Below are 21,816 nucleotides of genomic sequence, written 5' to 3' on the forward strand. Positions count from 1 at the left end.
GCTGCTATAACAAACAAGCACAGGAATAAATAGGGTAAGGCGACACAGCTGGACACTTTAGTTTATGTTTTTGTCACACACAGTTCATGCTTTATGGAAAAGATAAACTGAAGACATTGTTTTTCTTTGAAGTGCAAGTCTCTAAGCCATGCTTTGGTTTATATAATCACAGCTTCCCAATTCAGGAATGCAATGTAGTCTGCTGCTGTGCAAACCATTAAATTTATTTTCACATGTAATTTGTCCCAGTTAACGGGACAACAAAAAACAGTGTATAATATTGGGCCTTGGTAACCACTGGGGTTTGGGTCCACACTGATTCTGAAATCTGTGGATGCCCTGTCATATAGAATGTTAATTTCTTAATTGCTTTATTTATATCCCACCTTTTTCCTCATATAGGGATTCAAACACTGTAAATGTATTAAAATGTGAGCATAAAAAAATAAGCCCTGTATGTTATTAATGGCACACTTTCATTTGTCTGCAAAAAGCAAACAGAGATGGGACCACCTGATCTCTCTAGGAATAGAGATACAGAGTCTGGAAGCAGCCACCAAAAAGGCCCTTTCTGGTGTTCCAATCAAACGCGCTTGAGAGAGTGGTGGGACAGAGAGAAGACCTTTTCCTTATATTAGTATTCTAACAGGCTCATAAAGAGAGATACAGGCCTTCAAATAACCTGGACCCAAGCTGAATGGGGCTTTACAGGTCATAAATGGGGCTTTACAGTCAATAACAGGACGATATTGGTGATTATATGTTTTTAAATCGTTTATATATGCTTTTTAATATGGAGTTGAATGTTTTTAACTGTATTTTTATGAATGTATGGCACTAAAATTGCTATTTCTGTGAGCTGCCTTGAGTTGCCACAAGGTTGAGAAAGATGGGTTACAAATGCTGTAAATAAATAAATAAATAAATAAATAATAAGCTCTTTGAATTGTGTGCAGAATGAATTGGCAGCCAAAGGAGCTGTTGCAATAGGAGACTTGTGTATTCCCTTGTAGCCAACCCTAGTTAGCTAGATCCCGCTCTTTGGACCAAGTAAAGTTTCTGAGCACTTTTCGAGGGCAGTCCCAGGTAATCCAAACAGAATGAAACCAAGGCATGTACCACCGTGGCCAGAACTGGCATTTTCACGAACTATGCAGTTGGCAGACTAGCTTTAATTGTGCAGAAGCACTCCTGGTCACTGTTGATACCTGGGCCTCCAGGTTCAGAGCCAATGTAACAGGTTGAATTGCTATTCTGTCTTCCAATTGATGAAGCTTCAATTTGTTTGCCCTCATCCAGTTCATTACAGCTGCCAGGCACTGGTTTAGCAGAGGAACAGCTTCCTTGGAATTAGGTGGAAAGGAGTAGTGGAGCTGGTGACGCCTAACCCCAAAACTCTGGATGACCTCTCTCAGCAGTTTCATGTAGATGGCTTCAGGGAAAGGACTGGACCTTGAGCTCAATGGTCAATGAGTCAAATGGGAATCCCCTATCACCACTTTCTGGGACCCCCCCCCCCCCCCCCGCTTCCAAGAAAGAAAGGAGCCACTGAAGAACAGTACTTTCAAAGCCCCATCGCATAGAGTCAACTCAAAATGACACCATGGTCAATGGTACTGAAAGCTGCTGTAAGATCCAGCAAAACCAACAAGGACACACTCCCCTGTCCAGTTCCCCGTATACGTCATATACCAAGGAGACCAAAGCTATGTCTGTTCGATAGCCAGGCCTAAACCCAGACTGAAATGGATCTAAATAATCCACCTCATCCAGGAATCATTGGAGAGAAGCCACCATATACTTTAGTACTTTGCCCAGAAATAGAAGGCTGCAGACTGGCCTATATTTGCTCGGCAACTTCAGAAGGGGTCTTAAGTTGCCTCGGGGCATGCTGGGACCAAACCTAGATGCATTAATTAATCCCTTGTCTGCTCCAACAGTTCTCCTCCAGCCATGAAGGGGAGAAGTCAAGAATACATGTGGTGAATCCTGTTCATATCTTCAGGCTGCACAAACTGAAAAGCATTTATCAACACTGGAGAAGAAGGTGGCAAGGTTAAAGGCATCTAAAATGGTGGGCTTTATGAAAATGGCAAAACTAAGGTTTTTGGTCATCCTGCTTTTGCTTTTTTGGATGGGGGGCGGGCAGTATTATCAAGCTATGAATGGTAGAAACTGTGGAATTTACAGAAAGGGAGGGCTGACTGTATGTTAATTCCTGGGAATGAACAGGCCATCAGTACCTCAGCCTACTCTTTAGTCTACCTTTGATGTTTCTAATACAGTGGTGTCAAACTTGTGGGCCTCTCAGGTGTTTGGACTTCAGTTCCCAAAATTCCTTCCCATTGGACAAGCTGGCTAGGGCTTGAAGACCCAAATATCCACAAGTTTGGTACCTCTGTTCTAATACTTCCATCAGGATCGACCCAGCCCCTCTGGGACAAACAATGACAGTGAATGGGCAGACCACTTTCAAAGTTTCTCAAGATTCACATGACTGTTAGTGGAGTCAAAACTTGCAATGATTTAGAACCTAGGGAGTGGAGAAGGATTAAGCAAACTGATCCTTCTTTGGCTTCTCTTGGTGTTGCTGCTACGTGGCCTTTGGCTTCTCTCGGTGTTGCTGCTACATGTGGAAATTCCCACAATGTCAAGCCGCAACAACATCAACCTGGCTGCTCTCTCTCTCTCTCTCTCTCTCTCCTAGGAGAATCTGAAACTTCAGATGTGCAAATATGAACATGGGCAGCTGTGCCTCGTCTTTGTACTTTGCCAGCATACAACCTTGTCATCCTGCTTTTGGATTCTACGTACTGCATTGTACTCATATTATTTTGTTTATACTCAACCTTTCTTCCAAAGTTATGACACAAGGAGGCTAACGTGTCAATTTTTGGCAAATTTATATTTAAAAACCACTATAAACTAGAACATTTTGAAACCACTGGAAGCTTGAAAGAAATAATTTATGCAAAATTTGTTTGGATATTTATCATGAAACAAAGCATGGTGAATCTGTCTTTCATTACTAGCCCTCAAGTATCTCACTCTGAAGTGTTACGTGCGCAAATCTTTAGGAAATGATTTCTGTTTTAAAAAGAAGACAATGTCAGATAGGAATGTAGGAGAGAGTAGGAACCTTGTATCTACTTTCTGTTACCTGTCTCTTGAGTGGGAACTTGGAGACTTTCTGGATAGTGGTGGCATTTACAGGCATTTTGGCTGGTCTTTTAATTTTATAAATAATTATCACCACTGCCACCAATATGAAGAGAACAACACCAGCTCCGTAGCTGAGGATGCTTGCATAAAGAGAGCTGGAGTCATCCGTTGAAAGCTGTTTTTCTGCTGAGGAGCAATAGAGAAATGTTATAGAGCCAGCATTACTACAGAACACATTTTAATTCAGGAAACAATTATAAAAGCAACACCATGGTTGCTGCTATCTAATCGTATCCTAAATAACTGATCTACACACACTACCTGAAACTGAGTCAGCAATGTATGGAACCATATACATCTCGGAGGCAAAGCATGTACTTCTGTTATTCTACAGACTTCGTGTTCCCTTCCTAGTTCAGGGAGCATGTGAATAAATTTGCCCCTTCCCTTTTGGGCTGTTTTATAACCAAGAGAAGCTTAAGACAGTTCAGAGCTCAAAGAATCAAAGGAATTACCTACCACATCTGCTAAAGTGTGAGTAGTTTTTCAAATACATTTGCAGTCCCCACCCCCTTGAGCCCCCCCCCCCCCCCCCCCCCAATATTTTGGCATGCTGGAATACCCTCGGGAGCTCACAAAATGGCCCAGAGGCTACAATCTGTCCACTCCTGGCAGATTTCCTAGGAAAAGATGCTACAATATCACTGTAGCAAAACAAGTTTTGGGGAGGATTTAGTAGGCATTCTGTATAATGTCCTTTTTATGAAATAATATTTAAATACTGACTTAATATTCAGAAGCATATTCAGAAATAGATCAAGCCAATGTCAATTCAAATACCAGTATTAACTAAAATTAAAAGCTTGATGTTTTAAATGAAAATGTGTTCTGTGCCTCTGTAGAGGCAGCATTTTTACTATCATTGTATTGTCAAAGGCTTTCATGGCTGGAATCACTGGGTTGTTTTAAGTTTTTTGGACCGTATGGCCATGTTCTAGAAGCATTCTCTCCTGACGTTTCACCTGCATCTATGGCAGGCATCTTCAGAGGTTGTGAGGATAAAGAACAGCATTAAAAAACAGGGGAACTCCAGACAAGAATCCTTCGGGAACAGCTAGTCACCTCCCAACAAAAGATTCCCCCAGGCAGTAAGAAGCTACACCTTGAAAACTGCTAAGCCATTAAATGTTAATCAAAGTGGCCAATTGAAACATTCACACTTGCCTGAAACAGGCAAGAGTTCTTTCTCCCACCCTGGACCTTCGTTACTTCGTTACGAGGGTTGAATGAAAAGTAATGCCTCCACCTTCGTTACTTGGGTTTGGATGGGAATATTTTAATAAATCAAATGCAGAAATAATCCTTAGAATGTGCTCTTTAACTACCACTTTCACTTTTCCACATAATTACCAGACAATTTGATACATTTCTGCCAACAATGAACGAGTTTTCTGAAGCCGTCATGGAAGAAGTCAACACTTTGTTTCCACAACCAGCATACACAGATCTTCCGATAGCCAAGCAAAGCAATAATGTGACTCACACGTTTTTGTGAAATGCTGATTGTGCTTGAAATTTCTTTCTGAGTGATACGACGATCGTCCTGAATCAATCTGTCAACCTTTTGCTTGTGAAACTCGGTGGTTGCTGTCACAGGACATCCAACTCTTTGTTTGTCAAGCAAATCAGATGTTCTCACCTCAACATCTTTAAACTTACTGACCCAACGACGCACAGTACCCACATCAACACAATCACCATAAACAGCTTGCATTCTCTGATGAATCTCATTTGGGGTGACACCTTCTGCTGTCAAGAATTCAATGATTGCACGTTGTTTAAGTTGCACTGACTGACCATCTGAGCAGGGTTCCATACTTTGCACTTTAACAACACAAGCGTTCAATACTAAGGCTTCCCGCCAAAATGGAACTGTAGAGGAGAGCCTACTGAACAAGCCAGTACCATCTGTTGAGGAGTTACGAAGGTGGAGGCATTACTTTTCATTCAACCCTCGTATAAACTCTACTTGCCTAGTTTCCAACAGACCTCACAGCCTCTGAGGATGCCAGCCATAGATGCAGGTGAAACATTAGGAGAGAATTCTTCTGGAAAATGGCCATACAGCCAAAAAAACTTACAACAATCCAGATAATATCTTTGCCTATAATGAATTCACACCATTCACATTCCCAATGGCTGATGTTATTATGGCATTTATTTTACAGAGAGCACAAACATTCCCACTCAGCAGTAACCCATAAATACCAGAACTGTATTGGGAAGAGGAATTTTGCTAAACTAAAGACAGCTCTGACTTGCTGGACATTGCCTATTTGAGACAGGAGTCCTGCTGCAAATGTCTTACAATAATTCACACAACAAGGTCTTGATTTTGCAACATCTAAACATAGGCTTTATCCAACCGGAGAAGCACATTAATCAAAATCCAATGATATAAAACATTATTAAGTCAAGGTTTAGAAATGCCAATATATTCAGTCTGTATATGGTGCAAAGTAAACTTTCCTTGCAACCAAAGGTTTTTTTGTGTTTTATCTAATTTTTTATACCTAAATAATAAAATGGTTGTCACTTTGAAATTGCTGATGCATCATCACCCAACCATTTGAATGCAGACTCAGTTCTGGAATTCCTTCTATTTGGATCTTAAATTTCACATCCCAAAGAGTGAAATGTGCCTTTGGAAATGGATCACTCTTGCTGATCAACTGAAAATAAGCACTTATCTATAGTATCAAAGCTTGGCATTTCAAAAACTTGGCATTTTGAGAGAAGAGGGAAAAGGGACAGGGCAGATACCTGGTAACACCGTAAGCCAAGCAGAGTGGTGTGAAAACCCAATAGAATTCCCAGCAAGACAAGTGTATTCACCAGCGTCCTCAAAAGAAACATTGTGCAAGTACAGAATTTCTAGCTCTTTATCCGTTTTGTTAACACCTGCTGTCTAAAGAAGAGGAAAACAGGAAGAGACAGAGAAGATGTGGGAGAAAAACCACACAGGATAAGCCAAATTCCCAGAAAAGGCAACAAACAAAATCAGGCAATTTTCAAGAGCCGATTGAAGTTTTTGAGGTGCCAGGCAGTGGCTTGTCCTCATTTCGTACCACAACCGGCTGTATACAAAGCAAAGAGATCCCTTCACCAGGCTCTTACTCTGTCCCACTAATGATGCATGCAAGCAAAAGCATCCGAATGAAAAATTGTGGCTACAGTAGGATTGCCTCTTAGTTAGTATGGTCATGGTGGAGATGAGAAGCAAAGGAAAAGAGAAGGGAAAGAAAGACAAAGCAACAATTAAAATAAAGCTCGTGTAAAGAGTGAATTAAACACAGCAAAAGAAGTTTCACAATTTCCCCCTTTAAAATTCATCAGGGTTTTTTTTTTTTAATTGATACCAGAAGCTTTTTAACCTTTGCCACCTTTGATGATTGACTGTGTTTACATGGCTATGACTGAAATATTCCTCACTGGGGAACAGGCCACCAAGACTTATAGATAGGTGACTGATGGACTTATTACACAACACAGTTCACATAGTGATTTATTTATTTATTTTCATGTCAGAAGCGACTTGAGAAACTGCAAGTCGCTTCTAGTGTGAGAGAATTGGCTGTTGGCAAGGACTCTGCCCAGGAGATGCTTGGATGTTTTATCATCCTGTGGGAGGCTTCTCTCATGTCTCCACATGAGAAGCTGGAGCTGACAGATGGGAGCTCACCCCGTCTCAAGGACCAGAACCACCGACCTTCATGTCAGCAGTTAGGCTGGCACAATGGTTTAACCCACTGCGCCACTGTGGCTCCATAGTTTTTTAAGTAACAGCAACAGAGTGGTGTGAATCCTATTTTTCCCCAGAATCATATAGCATAATTCTGTACCTTACTATACTGTATTGCTTTTGGGTCATTTGGAAAACAATTATTTCCCATGAATCTGTCAATCTAACCATGCAGACTGCTTGCCTGTGATAGTGGCCAATCCATGGTGTGTGTGGAGCTTCATTGCCCCCACCTTGAGATTCCTCCAGTAGGGAAACCCCAGACTTTTTCTGATGTCTAAGCTGGTAAGATCCTGGGGTTCCCAAGAGGGCTGCTGTATATTTGTTATCTAACCAAAGTATGGTTTTTCCCCACATTTTTTTTAAATTAAAGAGTGCTATATAAAACATGAATGGGAATGTGTTGGTTTGTAATAAAAATGGTGGAAGTAGCATAGTGTGTGTTCATTCTTTTTGATCTGGCAGAAAATTGATTTTATTTTTAATAACAGCAATGTTACTCAATAGATTACTTACAGCTTCCTCTTTTTCCTTTAAAAACGCCTTAGTAGTTATGGAACGGGGGAGGGTGGTATAAATTATATTGCCATATTCCAAGTGCAAAAAAGCAGACATGGAAAACTCACATTTTAAAAACACACATGTGAAAGACTATGCTGCCATTCCACTTGGTTTCCACGTATGGGACAAGTGGTTCTCAAGCACAATCACCTGAAACAACTGTCTACTGGAGTAAATGTCTTCTCCCCTTTTCAAGGCGAAGAATAAATGCATCTAACAGCTGATATTTGATGAATAATGAAACAGGGAAAATAGGACACGGCAGAAAAAAGGATTATGAAGAGTCAGGAGAGTACAGGCCACAAAGTAGTAAAAAGACAAAGAGAGCAAATTGCAACTGATAGCTATCCATGTGGGAATTTTTCATTGCAATGGATTTTCAAAGCTTTACATTATTCTAAAAGTTAGCGAAGAACTAAAAGGAGAAACTTCAGGACAATACGCTATCAGCCAGCAGGACAGAGTACATGAATATTAATTGTAATGTTTAGCACCTTTTAGGCATTACTGCTCATTCTTGCAGTTGCTAAGCCTTTGGGACAGAGTTGAGGGTTTACCTGGTTTTGATTTGCGAATGTGGAGCCAAAATGATTTTTCGGCTCTGCCTACGAAATTGCTGGCTCTACAAAGATATTCTCCTTCATCGTGTTTTGTCACATTGAACAGATATAGGTTAGCATCGGCTTCAGCGTTTTTACTGATCCAAGACTGCAGAATAGACAGAAATCTGAACTTCAGTAAACCAAAAATGTCTCTCCATTAGACATGTTACATAGACAGGACTAATTTATCTGTTATTTGACTTTTCCATTAGTTTTTTTTTTTTTAAATTTAGTAGTTGATTCATTTGTAGACTGACCTGAAGAAGCCAACACGTAGCTCAAAGGTGAGAACAAAGGAATTCTAACTTTTTGGGGGACTTCTATCCCTGCAAATTTCTATCTTTTTACAAAGCAGTTACAACTGCTGATCATTTGGAAAGCTGCATTTAGTTAATGCAGTATAGTTTTTTTTTCAACTCCTTTCTAATGCTCCCTTATACCTAAGTAGTTAGCAAGTGTAGTGTTAACTGAGGCTTCTTTTCCAATTCATTTGGGGGAATGCTTATAATTGCCAAGCATGTTGTCTTGTAAGATTCTGGATGTTCTGTATCTTACTATACTGTATTGCTTTTGGGTCATTTGGAAAACAATTCTTTCCCACCGGACATAATCTGTCAATGACCCCCATCCAACCATGCACTCTCGCCATCTCTAAGTTTCACAGAATCCTACTGTTGGAAGAGACCACAAGGGCCATCCAATCCAACCCCCTGCTATGCAGGAATATACAATCAAAGCAATCTTGACAGATGGCCATCCAGCCTTTGCTTAAAAAACCCCCAGAGAAGGGGACTCCACCACACTCTGAGGCAGCATATTCCATTGTTGAACATCTCTTACCATCTGGAAGTTTTTTCGTATTGCTCCCTCCTCAATTTTTCAAATATTTAAACACGTCTATCATATCCTCTCTTAACTTTCACTTCTCTTTGCTTACCACCTTGTACCAGTCCATTTGGTTACACATCAGATTAAGGGACAGAATTAAAATGATTATTGCAGGGGACCAACGTCCTGGTCCTTATTTGGAAGTAGATGAAGACTGTTCACTGAGATTGTCTGGGACCTGAATGATTTTGCTCATGCCATATACCCACATCTTAGAATCTGATTGATCTCTTTAGATGTGATTGAAGGAAATACTTTGTGCAAGGTATAAATACTTGCTAGGATTCTGAAAGATATATTGCTTTTCATTACACAATCCAACAAAAAATGTCTTGCTTTTAGGCCTCTTTCAGGTTTTTTTGGGGAGGTGCTAATTCAGAACATTCCATTGGATAGATCACATTAGCTCTAGTTTATTAGAACATTATTTTCTATGGATGAGGAGATGGTGATTGACAGATGGTATATGATCTGGTTCTCAAAACTTGAGCTGTTACAGGAAACTGTTGTGATTTTTAAAATCAGTAGGTCAAATACACCCAGAAACAGGTCTAAATGTTCAGGCACCAAAATGGATGTTGGTCAGTGTTATATATAAATGCTAAGGCCAGAAAAAGCACAAGCCAAAGCCACATGGAGCCATGATCATATGCAAAAATTAAATCAGTGTCCACATATCTTTGGGAACACTGTTCTTTAAAATGGATGGTGCTAGTCTTGAGTTGAGTGACTGATGTCTGGCAATACCTGTGTGTACAGAACTGCAAAATCCCTTACAACAACACTGTGAGGTAAGTTTATTATCATCCTTCACATCCAGAATGGAGTGAAGGCCACAAATGAATGAACAGGCTGAAAAGTGAGTTTGGGGAAAGGTGAGTCCCTACAGCACCTAGTACTGCAGAAAGCACTCAGTCCACCCTTTGGAATTCCACACTTTTTCTTTATTAGCAGCTGGCACTGAAATAGATTTAATAACGATTTTACTGCTTGATGTTCAGAAGATATTCAACATGGATACTGTTTCATTTGTTTCTGCTGAATTTGATTTTATTACTTTTGTCCAACATTCTACTTCATTTGTCTTATCAGTTAATGAATCTGTTTGCAGTTGTGCACCTTTTACTGCTGAGCAAACTGAGTCTTTGGACTGTAATAAAGTTTTGATTGATACTTTATCAAAGTCCTTTTGAATTATTTTCCTATCTTTCAAAATGTTAGCAGCTGCTCCAATTCTTATCACTGGAAAACTTGACAAAATTCTTTTGACCTCCATCCATTAAGTTGTATTGATAATGCTGAAGAGTAACATCCCCAGAACACAATGGTGTGACACTTCAGAACTCCTTCTAGTGCAAAGTTCAGCCACTGATAACAATTCATTGAACACATTTTCTTCCTGTTCTAGGACATCAACCTTGTCTTGTCTTTGCGAGATGCAGTCATTCTGTGGCCATTGGAGACTTTCATATTGTTGAATATCTTTTGTATATCAAGCACTAACAAAGCTAATTTAATCCAGTTCAATTCTGAGTTGTAACACAGCAAAATGTGGACAATTCAAAGGTTGTGAGTGAAGATGCGTTTTGCACACACACAACTGCTTATGCAAATGAAAACTTACAACTACACGGTAATTTATTTTCATCAGCTTGTCAGTTTTATCTTCTCAAAAACAATTGCTAAATAAATAGGGGAAATGACTTAATACATATGTTGCTCTATTTTAAGTATGTGTTTTAATGAATGGAAGTTAATATTTAATATTTTTGTGCCAAATAATCTCCAGAAACATTTTGGCATGTGTGAATACCCAGGCGAAAATTCTTACCATTATATTCTTCTCGAATAGGTTTTCCAACTTTTTATTTTGCCCAAGAAATGAATAGCAGTGAATATTCTTTCCTCCCCATTTTAGAGTGCATCTACACTGTAGAATTAGTACAGTTTGACACCACTTTAACTGGCATGGATAAGAAATGTTATGAAATCACACGAGCCAAATAATCTAACTTTTACATTTCACAAGGTATTCGGTCTTCTCTGTCAAAATGTGCTATTGTTTTACTAAACTACAACTCCCAGAATTCCTCAGCATTATTCCATGGCAGTTAATATGAATGGTCAAAAAGTCAGAAGATCTCAAAATATGAATAGCTATCATGAGCCCTTAATAATATGGAAGTTCCACCTTTGGTACTCAGCAGCCTTACAAGACAACACAGCTGTCTACAAACCTTTAGTACAGTGACGTAAGGAGTTCCATCCGGTCCATATTTGCTTCCATTGACTTCCACATGTTTCAACCACTGGATGTGAGGCTGGGCATCACTGTACACTTTGCAATGGAATTCAACATCACTTCCTATTACTACTGTCTGGTTAGCAGGCAATCCTGCTTGAAGAATAGGGCGGTGAGGGGACCTTTCTATAGGAAAAGAAGAAAAAAGAAGAAAGGAATAATGAAACTGCTCTTTCCTGGCAATTAGGAAGCTGCTCTGTAGATGTAGTGGTCTTTCAGGAAATATTCAAGAAATGTTTTTAGATAAAACTTACTCTTAAAACAGTTAGTAGGTGAACAATGTTGGGGGAAAGAGTTCATTGGCACACAATACTCTGATCAGGCTATGCTGCAGCATTTTATTCTGCAACAGGGGGCAGGGTGATGAAGCCTAGCCGTGGCCACATTTGCCACTCCTAGGCAGAAGGCAATCTTCTGATTCAGAGTATCTTCCACTCCAGAACATGAGGTATGAACGCCAAACACAATCAAGCACTACAAACTATCTGATGCAAGCAAGCTGAAGCATTTACCAAGAACATCGAGCTGGTAAGTATGCCAAATGACGCCATATTTATTGCGCACTACACAGGTGTAGTTGCCGCGATCTGATGGGACTACACTCTCCATGACGAGACTCCACTGTTGATGCCGGAGCTGTAGAAATAAAGAAGAAATAGAAATTGGTCTTCTTTGGTCAGAATAATGTGAAACATAGAGAAAATTAGAGTTTTCCTCATCTACTGTTATTTTCCCATTACTGTAACTGCTTGAGAGCCCACCACTATAAAAAAAACAATTTTCCAGCACCCTAAGATTGGAAATAATACCTTTCCTAGAAAAGTATTATTAGAAAAAAACCCCCAATATGGCACTTTGAGATGGGAAATACTAACTTCCTAATGCAGGATGTGGAAAGGATATCTGCTGGGAGAACTGGAGAGTGGAAAATCCCTGAGAAGATGCAGATTAAAACTTGCCTCAAAGTACATTGGCAAGGAACTACACAAGGGTTTAACCCATTGTACCACTGGGGGCTCCTAAGTTGGTTCAATATGATGAATCTTATAACCAGTGCTTAGTGAACAAAAGCTCAGATGTACCAACATTGGAAATTAACCAGATTGACATCGATAAACAAACCAAAGATCAGCCTACTGATGTCTTACTTTGATGCCCCCAATACGGTGCTCTCCTCTGAATTCCTTGCCATTTTTCAGCCAATATATAGAAGGTGCTGGATTGCCGGCAGCTGGGCAACGAAACCGAATGGTATTTGCAGCAGGTACAGCCAGTAATTTCCTTTCCATTTTTTCACGGCGGGTCCAGTATGGGGCAACTGTAGACACAAAACAGTAATTGCAGGAACACAAACGTGAAATGTAATGTCTTCTGTGGAATTGGTAAATGGATATAGCAGGTAAATTACAGTAATTATCTTTGCATTACAGGTGGGCCAAGTATGGCCCTGAAGCTGAGCATAACACAGGATGCCTTCCTCAGGCTGAGATCTGACAAGGACTTCCTTTTTTCCTGCCAAAAGGAGAGGGAATAAATTACCTGACAACAACTTATCTTTTAAATATGGTAGATCACTGCGCCAACATATTTTTTTTAAAAATCAGCCTTTAAAAATCAGACTAGCTTTTGCCATTTGGAATGGTGACAAAAAGTGACCTTGCAGCCCAAGTTATATAGACAGGTATTTTTTTTTTACCATCATTTAATGTTAAGTACACAAAAACAAATTCACCTGGTCCTGCACTGTTCAGTGGAATTGGGTAAAATGTTAGTGAAACTCTCCAAAATTAATATTTCAGTAAAGGAGTCTTGACATGTGCCTAATTAATTATTTTCTCTGTGGCAAGGTCAGAGGTGATTAAATAGTTTGAGGATAAATTGGGGGACAGTGGTTAACTAATCCAGAAACACTGTCTTTACTAGCACTATGACAGCCACTTGCATTTCTGTGTCCAGCCTAATTCAGACATACCAAGCTAAATCATTCACACAGGAAGAACATGCCCATATTGGTGCATATTCTTCTTGTGATGTTTCAGGGGATTTTAAAAGCAGGAATCTTTTTAACCACCATGCACTTTGTGGTGGTCATGGACAGTAATAAAGTTTTGTTGTTTGTGGTTGTTGTTGTTAGCCACCATGCCTCCTAGGGAATTATTGGGGGTCCCGCCTTTTTCTATGGGGGAAGGCTCAGAACATATTTTGGCAAGGATGCTGTGCCATTCTAGTTTTCATGTAACACAATGGAACATTTTAGTTTTGAAATGCACTTTTGGACTGCAGAATGAATACAGAGGTGCACCTACAGTGTGGGCCATTCTACAGATTTGTCACCTATGCCCTTTTAAATAATGTTCCCAAATGTTCCTAGCAGCTTGTCATTCAAAAGTTATTCCTATAGCTAAAGAAAAATGAGCCAATGTGCTGAAAGAAGATGTGTTACAACTAATGTATTGGTTTTTTTATAACTACAGTGTTTTTTGTTTAGTTTTTGTCTAGCCAATGATATTGGGTACGAGGAATGTTCCATACTGGCTTTCAGTTAATGCAACGCAGCAGAAGTGTGATGCTCAACAGAGGGGCTTTATTCAGAGGAGACTGAAATTTCTTCCTTTGGAATAGTACTGGAAATCTATGTTATCAGCAAACAACACTGCTCCTGTTTACTTTCTAGGCCAGTTCCTGTCAGGTGTATTTACAAACAGCAGTAAAAATAGTTGGAAGAAAAGCGGAAGGGCATTTTGTCCCACACTAAGAAAACACTCATGTGTAGAACACAGGAAATGTGAACGATTAAGAAGTTTGGGCTCAGTACTGGATACTATTAAAACATGCAAGCCAGTCCTTTGCCAAATCTGCAACTGAACTTGCAGATACTTACTTCCATCTTCAGATTCCTCATCATCTTCATCCTCATCTTCGTCATCACCTGATGATGGAGATTCTTGACATGTAAAGGAGGAAAATTGAATTTTATTTACTGAAGTAAAGTTTTGAAATAATTCCTACAAATATTCACTGTCAAGTAATATTAGAAGTTCTTTAGCTTCAGTGTTTCCCAAACTCTGATTTTTAGGTGTTTTGGACTTCAGCTCCCAGGACACCGATCATTAGCTTCTGGGAGTTGAGGTCCAAAACACACAGAGGACTAGAGTTTGGGAATCACTATCTAATTTGAAACCTCCATTTTACCATGTAAGGTTAGATCAGGGAAGGTTTGAGTCTTGAAACTAAAATCACACAGGACATGTGATGCCTGCTGGCTAGTGTCTATTTTAAGAAGATTTACATTAATATGTAAATGTGATGCCTGCTGGCTAGTGTCTATTTTAAGAAGATTTACATTAATATGTAGTCTGGCCCATGACTAGCTATCCATTTCTCAGGTGCACCTTTACTCAGTCGACCCTGCCACTCCCATGATCCCTAAAGTCTTCCAAACCCAAAGGATATCTCATTGTCCCTTTTCAGGTTTGCCCCCAAACCAGCCAAAATGACTCCAAACAGTTTGGTTAAGGTCTCCTCCCCACCCACCTCCCATATGCCACAATCCCTCCAGAAGCATTTTTGAAAGCCTGAAAGTGATCATTCTTTGCCTTTTCATTATTAACACATTTTGTTTTTGTTTTTAAAAGAGAGTTGTTTGGAAAAAGGCCAAAATAGAGTCTGGCTGTGGGTTTCAGGGTCCTGGCAGACAAGACCACATTCAGGAGGAACATGTTAGATTCTACATTGCTATGCTAGACTACACAATATCTACACAATCCACTAGGTTCTAACATGCAACAAGTATATGCAATAAATTCAGGTTTTGTTTTTCTTGAACCATACAAATGCTATTAAATGGTAGATTCAAATGTTTGCAGTATGTGGGATTATTTTTCAAACTAGCTTTCTGCCATATTGGAGTCCGCAGAAAAGATCTCAGTTTTGGTATGCAGAGCCTCTTAACTATTTATTTAATTAGCTACCAAGCACAATCCCAGTCAATATTTATTGATGCTTCCTGTGTTTTGTAACAAGAATTTTAGCTATTCTACATCATTTAGTATTTTAAAAGCCAATCAAACCTGCCATGAATTTTATAGGTTTATTCTTTAACTTAATGCAGCTTCCCTGTTCTTATATAATTCCCTTGTGCATAAAAGACATAGCATTTCCTCCATTCCATGTTCTTGGATAGAACACCTCACAAACACAACAACAACAACAGTATTCCATGGCAGTTTTCAAATTTCTCTGATAGACTGCTAGGATACAATGAAGCTAACATTTTATATTTCAACTTTATTCTAAAACATAAGAAATCTCACTATCTTCTCACCTTGAACATACTTGATTCATTTGATTATGGAAGTTAGGCAGGGGCAGGCCTGGTTAGTAATTGCACGGGAGACCATCAGAGACCTCAAGACAACATTGTCCTGGAATCACTGAATGCTTTTGCTGCTACCAGTGTTGACATATTTGCCTAACAGGTCAATAGTCTAACTTAGGACTTCTTACACTTTTTCCACTCAGGATCTCTTTCAGTCCAAGAATATGTTACGTGACACCAGGGATATAGGAATTGTAAAAGCACATCTTGTCTTAAACATATTCCTAGTCTTCGTTTCCCTATAAAACAGGTATAAAAACTGAATATTTAGAGATAATAAATCAGCATTTGCAAAACTTGCTAAATAAACTGATTTTGTTGTAGGTTTTTTGGGCTATATGGCCATGTTCTAGAAGCATTCTCTCCTGATGTTTTGCCTGCATCTATGACAAGCAACCCAGTGATTCCAGCCATGAAAGCCTTAGACAATAAACCAATTTTCCTTTTTGTGGAGTACAGTTATAACATTTTTTGCAGAGTCCACTGTAAACATTGCATATTAATGCTAATAGATTTGTGTAAATGACTAAACTTCAGAATCCTTTAACTGTAGCCAATTTTTGTGACTCCAACATTAAGCCATAGAGACCACGTTTGGGATCAAGACCCACAGTTTAAGGAACAGTGATCTACCTTACAAGATCATAGGACTTCCTTAATCAAAGGTGTCTAGTGTTTTCCCATCCTAATATGAGACAGAAGCAGAAAAAATGCCTTTGCTAAATCATTTCTGTACAACAGAAGCAGAATACTGAAATGTCAAAAGCTGAATTCAGCCTATTAATTGTCGTGTTACGTTATGATTTTACAAATTAAGCACCAAAACATCATGTTTTACAACAAATCAACAGATAAAACAGTTCAATACAAAGTAATGTTATGGAGTAATTACTCTGTTTACAAATTTAGGACCAAAACATTGCAATGTATTGAAACAGCTGTGGATTCGGGCGGTAGGCAGACTGTGTTAGATAATTGTTGCCAACACTGTGAACCTCCCTGAGTCCCCTTCGGGGCTAAAAAGGGCAGTATACAAATACTGCAAAAATAAGCAAATAAATAAATAAACAAATAATACAGAACGTTGGATGAATGAAACTTGGATAAGCAAAATTCTACTGTACCACATAATAGGTCTACAGTTTCTTTTTCCTCACTTCACTTCCTTATACTGCTAACCTTTCACCATAAAAATAGGAAACAGCAGAGACTCTGCTTCCGACACTGGAATGCACACTGTCAGCAATTGTTGTCTCCAGTCATTAATTGCCTCCTGCGAATCCATTACAATATTCTGTTTTCATAACATCGCAAGAAATAAAAACGTTTAATTTCTTTTACAAATGAAGACATGCCAGCTCCCTGCTACAAGTGATTCTTCTCTTTCTACCAAGTTAGTGGGAGATTTGAATGTTGAGGCAGGTGATCAGAAAATTAGTGCTAAATTCTGGTCTGTGCATAGATTAGCAGGGGCCCCCTGTGCTCACAGGATCCCCAGGCCACTGCCCAACGTGCTCTTGAGTTAGGATGGCACTGTGTACAATATGAAGCACAAGTATTTTATCCAAAAAAGACATGCAGAATTCATTTCCATCTATCAAATGTTAGGTTTCAAAGAAGTGTGCAAATAGTATGTACATGTACAAAGAGCACATATATATATCTGAAAAACCAAGGATTACTTGTAAACAAAACTAATTTAACTGATGGTCCTTCCCTAAAAGCAAACTATTGCTGGGAATAACCAAATTATAGCTACAGATGCATGAGATGAGTCATCAAAAATATGATGCAAGATATAGCCGACACAGAAGTTAAAGTTATAAATCACTGGTCAGGAAAAATAGAGTTTATTCATCATACTATTCATTCCCCAAAGATCCTCAAACTCAAAATATCCTATTTATTGACCTGTAGTAAATATTTATCAACAAACATAGGTTTCTTTTTGCATGTATTGAATTAACATTTCCAAATGCAGAACTGATGGTGAGTCTGTTGAAATTTATAACCTTTATATGACTGAACTCCCTGGTAGTTAGACAGCATGTCCAGAAGAGTTTAGTCAAAGGATGATTTTTTAAAATAATAACTTTTAAAGAATATCATAATGTAGCAATAAGTGAATGAACAGTGAAATTATAAGGGTATATATGTGTTTTTTAAAAACTACTCATGTACTGCCTAACTAATACTATTACAGTACTGCTAAATATCTACTACAACAAAATAAAAACACATAAACACACAAAAAAACACAGATCTGACTAACACAACTAATCCACATAACTCCCACTTTCTGTTTATTTCTAAACTAGTCTACTTTCTCTAAATCTATATAAATAAAAATGTAATGTTCGTTTGTGGGATTAACATAACTCAAAAACCACTGGGCGAATTGACACCAAATTTGGACACAATACACATGTCAGGCCAACAAGTGACCATCACTCATAAAAACACTGAGAAACACAGTGAAAGAGTCTTAAAAAGAAAAAAATTACATTACAACACAAGCGCAAAAACACTTATATACACATACACACATACACACACACACAAAACACGTGTACACAGACTGGGCCACAGCAGTGCGTGACAGGGGATGGCTACTAATGTTATATAATCATATGTCTACATTTAATAACATTCTGCTAGGTCATAAATTCCACAACTGATGAAAATCGCTATCATTACAACATATTAATTAGTGAATCTCAATCTCTCTTGAAGTTAGACAAATATTTTTCCTCCCATCAGCTTAGTCAATTTGTCCATTTAATTTAGTCACAAATCTTTGTCAGCCGTTTTCATCATTCTTTCACTTCTGTTTCCCATCCATTTCATTCTGCTGTTCTCTGTTAATTTGGTCTTTGCTTCTACTCTGATATATATCCATCGTCTTACAGTTAACGGATAAAGAGTCCAGCCATCTTATGAAACTAATCACCACTTCTCCATGTAGATTTTTCTGACCAGCTTCAAAGCAATCCTGTTGGTAGATCTTCAACTTCCTTGAGATCTTTATGTAAAATTTCCAGAGGATTTTTTCCAACCTTTTTGTCTGCTTCTGAAACCTGATTTTCAATTTTACCAATTTCTGATTTGCCTGAGTTAGATCCCCTCTCAGTTTTGCCAAAGATTTATGCATATCTTTCCTTCCTGATGTTGTTCTTTCTCACTAAACTCTATTCTTCCAAAATTGGGTTAATATTATTGGTTCAGAGTAATGTACAAATGTTCTCTCAATAGCCATTTGCCTTGCAATTGTTTAGTTTGATTTAATCTAAAATATCAGTGATTTTCTTTCACTGGTTTCACTTAAACACGATAATAGCAATTTAAATTTGTTCTAGTTCTTTTGTGGGATTCAAGTATTCCCTTAATTTTGGAACTAACATGCTAAGTAAAAACTTGAACAATTCATCAGCCCCCCCCCCCCCTCCTCCCACAACACATGTAATTTTCTTTACTCTTAAGAAAGGGCATTAAAGGCAAATAAATCTTGTGATGACTGTCATAGTTTGTGTAATCAATGAAAGCTTAAAAATTGTTTGTATTCAAAACCTAAATAAAGGAAATTTCTCAGGATAAAGAAACACAGAAAATGAATATTTGGACTTTTGGGAGTATAATTACTCTCTTCTTGGGGAAAATCTAGTATCTGTAACTTAGCAATAGCATTCTAAAAACAACTGAAGAAAGAAAGTGTACTGCAATCGTGTATTTAAATCCAAAATTACTCATATTTCCCAATAGGGTCCATATCTAGTTAGCAACGCATGCTGTAAATGGGGCTCCTGACATTCCACAAACATTGACTGAACACATGTAATCCAATCATCTCATTACACAAAAAGTTTGGATTGCCCTGCGAGCTTAATGTAACATGGAGAGATTGATCAAAATACAGATGTTATGACATCCAAAATTACATAAGCAATAAAACTGTGAGGCATGTACAATATCTTCTAATACTCAAATAAGGAACAGACTGGAAGATTCTAACGAAGTCCAAGATGAAGGAGTATTTCATATGAATCCAAAATCCCCAAGCTAGCAGATCAAAATCTAGAAGATGAAATCCACCTTCATCAGGCAGAAGCCACATCTTCCTCAACAAAACCTTTGTAGACAGAAAGGTTGACTAGCCGGTCATATGAGCACAATAATGCCTTGTCACCTCAAATCATCATCAATTACCCCCCACCTGGTGGCCAGCCAATCACAGCCCCACTTCCCATCCAGAACTCCTGGGACTGGTTTGGGAATAGAGCCACTGAAGGGCCCTGATTTTTAAAATTACTAAATTTTATAATGGCTCAAAATGCTTGAAAAGACATTTAAAGCCAAGCAAACCAAAGGACTGATTCAACAAAGGGAAAACATGTTTCTTAAAAGTATATCACAGAGAAAAATAAAGACAGCAATAAAGTAATCACTCTTCAACTACACTGTAAATGAAGTAAATTAAAATATCCCAACAATTCAGTTTAATCAGTTTTGCACAGGCCTGGTTAGTTTTCAGCACAACAATAGTACTGTTGAAGGAATCAGGGCTGGTTTTCTTAGCAATGTTGTGTAATTTCAGCTTTGCTAAAATTGCGGGTTTGAGGCCTGGGGTGTCAAGCCTCCAAAAGGCCAGATGAGACACAGATGGGTTGAAGGCAAAATCAGAAACTTTATTCTCAATTGCCAAAGAGTACTGACATACTGCAATTGCAAGTACATAGCATATTTATTGTATTTTGACAGCTATTCAAGTCTATTGTCCTAATTGACTGAGAAAATGTTCAGTTAAGGATCCATTCCCTGAGTGGTCCAAGGTTTGATCTTTTCTGTGGTGGGAAACTTTAATAAAGTGTTATTGGATTATTTTGAAGGTCTGTGTCTGTTTATCAATCAGACACAATCAGAAAGGAATATGGTGAGGCAAGCAATAATGGGCTCAATATTCTAGCTCTGATGATACAATGATGTTAATTTAGATCACGGATTTAGCCGTAGAGCCCTTTTTGCATCAAAGGTTTCTTGTGGAACCACAATAAATATTTATACATGTCATAATGTATAAAATATAAAGTGTATATGTATCAGGCATGGGCAAACTTTTTGACACAATGTGTTTTAAAATGTGACGGACAGGCCAGGCCAGTGGCAAATGGATAGCGAGAGTTTGTGTGAACTAATTGAGAAAAAAATGAAAATATTCCTATGCACACTGCACATATCTTGTTGGCCCAGATGAACAATGGGTGCTTAAGGTTATGGCTGTCTCAATAGGTGTCACAAGATGTATCTGGTATGGGGCACAGAAGTGTTCCCAAAGATATCCCAGATCCTGTCAGGTGAAAGAGAACCCAGGAACTCTGATCCACTGTGGATCTCCCCAAGTCTGCCAGTTCATTCTGAAAGCATTATGATAATTTAGGGAATTATTTCCTGAAGTCTGAGGTGGAATGAGGCATCAAAGGAGGTTATTACAGGGTAAAATGAAAATGAAAAAAAGTAATGTGGATGTGGAATGTCTCAATGGAGCCACATCTCATAATTCATAAATTTGATGGCTAATTTTCAATAACAGCAAGATTGTACACACTGTTCAAACTTTTGGTTACCAGGAGCCATAACATGACATTTCAGCAGGACTGCAAATGAGAACACAAGCAAGCTCGTGTTTTTTTTCCTCCTTACAGCCACTTAGACCCAGTATATTCAGTTTCTTGTTGTAACATGAAAATATCTCTAAGTGTTTTTGTGATTCAATGTATTTTTTTTCCTTATGAGGGTCTTCAAATTTAAAATTCTTTAGAAATCTAGAGTGAATCAGGGTATGGTCAAGGAAACATATGTAGGAATACATGGTTTTTTCCCCCTCAACTTCCTATCTTTTTCTTTACAACACATAATTTTAGAGAAGGAAGGGTGGCTAAATACCCTAAAAGTATCAGAATCAATGTTACTTTGGAAAGGAAACAGGATCAGCCCTAGTTAGTATGTGGATGGGAGACCACAAAACAATACCAGATTGTGTAGGCAATATTTCAGAGGGGAAAAAATGGCAAACCACTTCATGTTTCTTGTCTAAGAAAGTCCAATACATTCATGTGTTACCACAGGT

The 21,816-nt window shown here is 38.5% G+C and overlaps 1 protein-coding gene across 6 annotated transcripts in view; it reads right to left on the bottom strand.

The window, feature by feature from the left end:
* The window catches only part of FGFR3 (fibroblast growth factor receptor 3), a 69,397-nt gene that overhangs the window by 14,438 nt on the left and 33,143 nt on the right, over positions 1 to 21,816 (bottom strand). For 3 of the 6 annotated variants that reach the window (XM_067466937.1, XM_067466934.1, XM_067466933.1), the window contains 6 exons: positions 14,199 to 14,261; positions 12,466 to 12,635; positions 11,830 to 11,953; positions 11,253 to 11,443; positions 8,083 to 8,233; positions 3,161 to 3,348 (listed from right to left, as the gene is read on the bottom strand). In XM_067466937.1, the coding sequence (XP_067323038.1) occupies positions 3,161 to 3,348; positions 8,083 to 8,233; positions 11,253 to 11,443; positions 11,830 to 11,953; positions 12,466 to 12,635; positions 14,199 to 14,261 (887 nt within the window). Of the gene's footprint in view, positions 1 to 3,160; positions 3,349 to 5,985; positions 6,131 to 8,082; positions 8,234 to 11,252; positions 11,444 to 11,829; positions 11,954 to 12,465; positions 12,636 to 14,198; positions 14,262 to 21,816 lie in introns of all 6 variants that reach the window. The other 3 variants (XM_060769297.2, XM_067466935.1, XM_067466936.1) reach the window with 2 other exon arrangements.

The sequence above is a fragment of the Anolis sagrei genome, chromosome 3 (genome assembly GCF_037176765.1).
Source record: "Anolis sagrei isolate rAnoSag1 chromosome 3, rAnoSag1.mat, whole genome shotgun sequence".
NCBI classification, from domain to species: Eukaryota; Metazoa; Chordata; class Lepidosauria; order Squamata; family Dactyloidae; genus Anolis; species Anolis sagrei.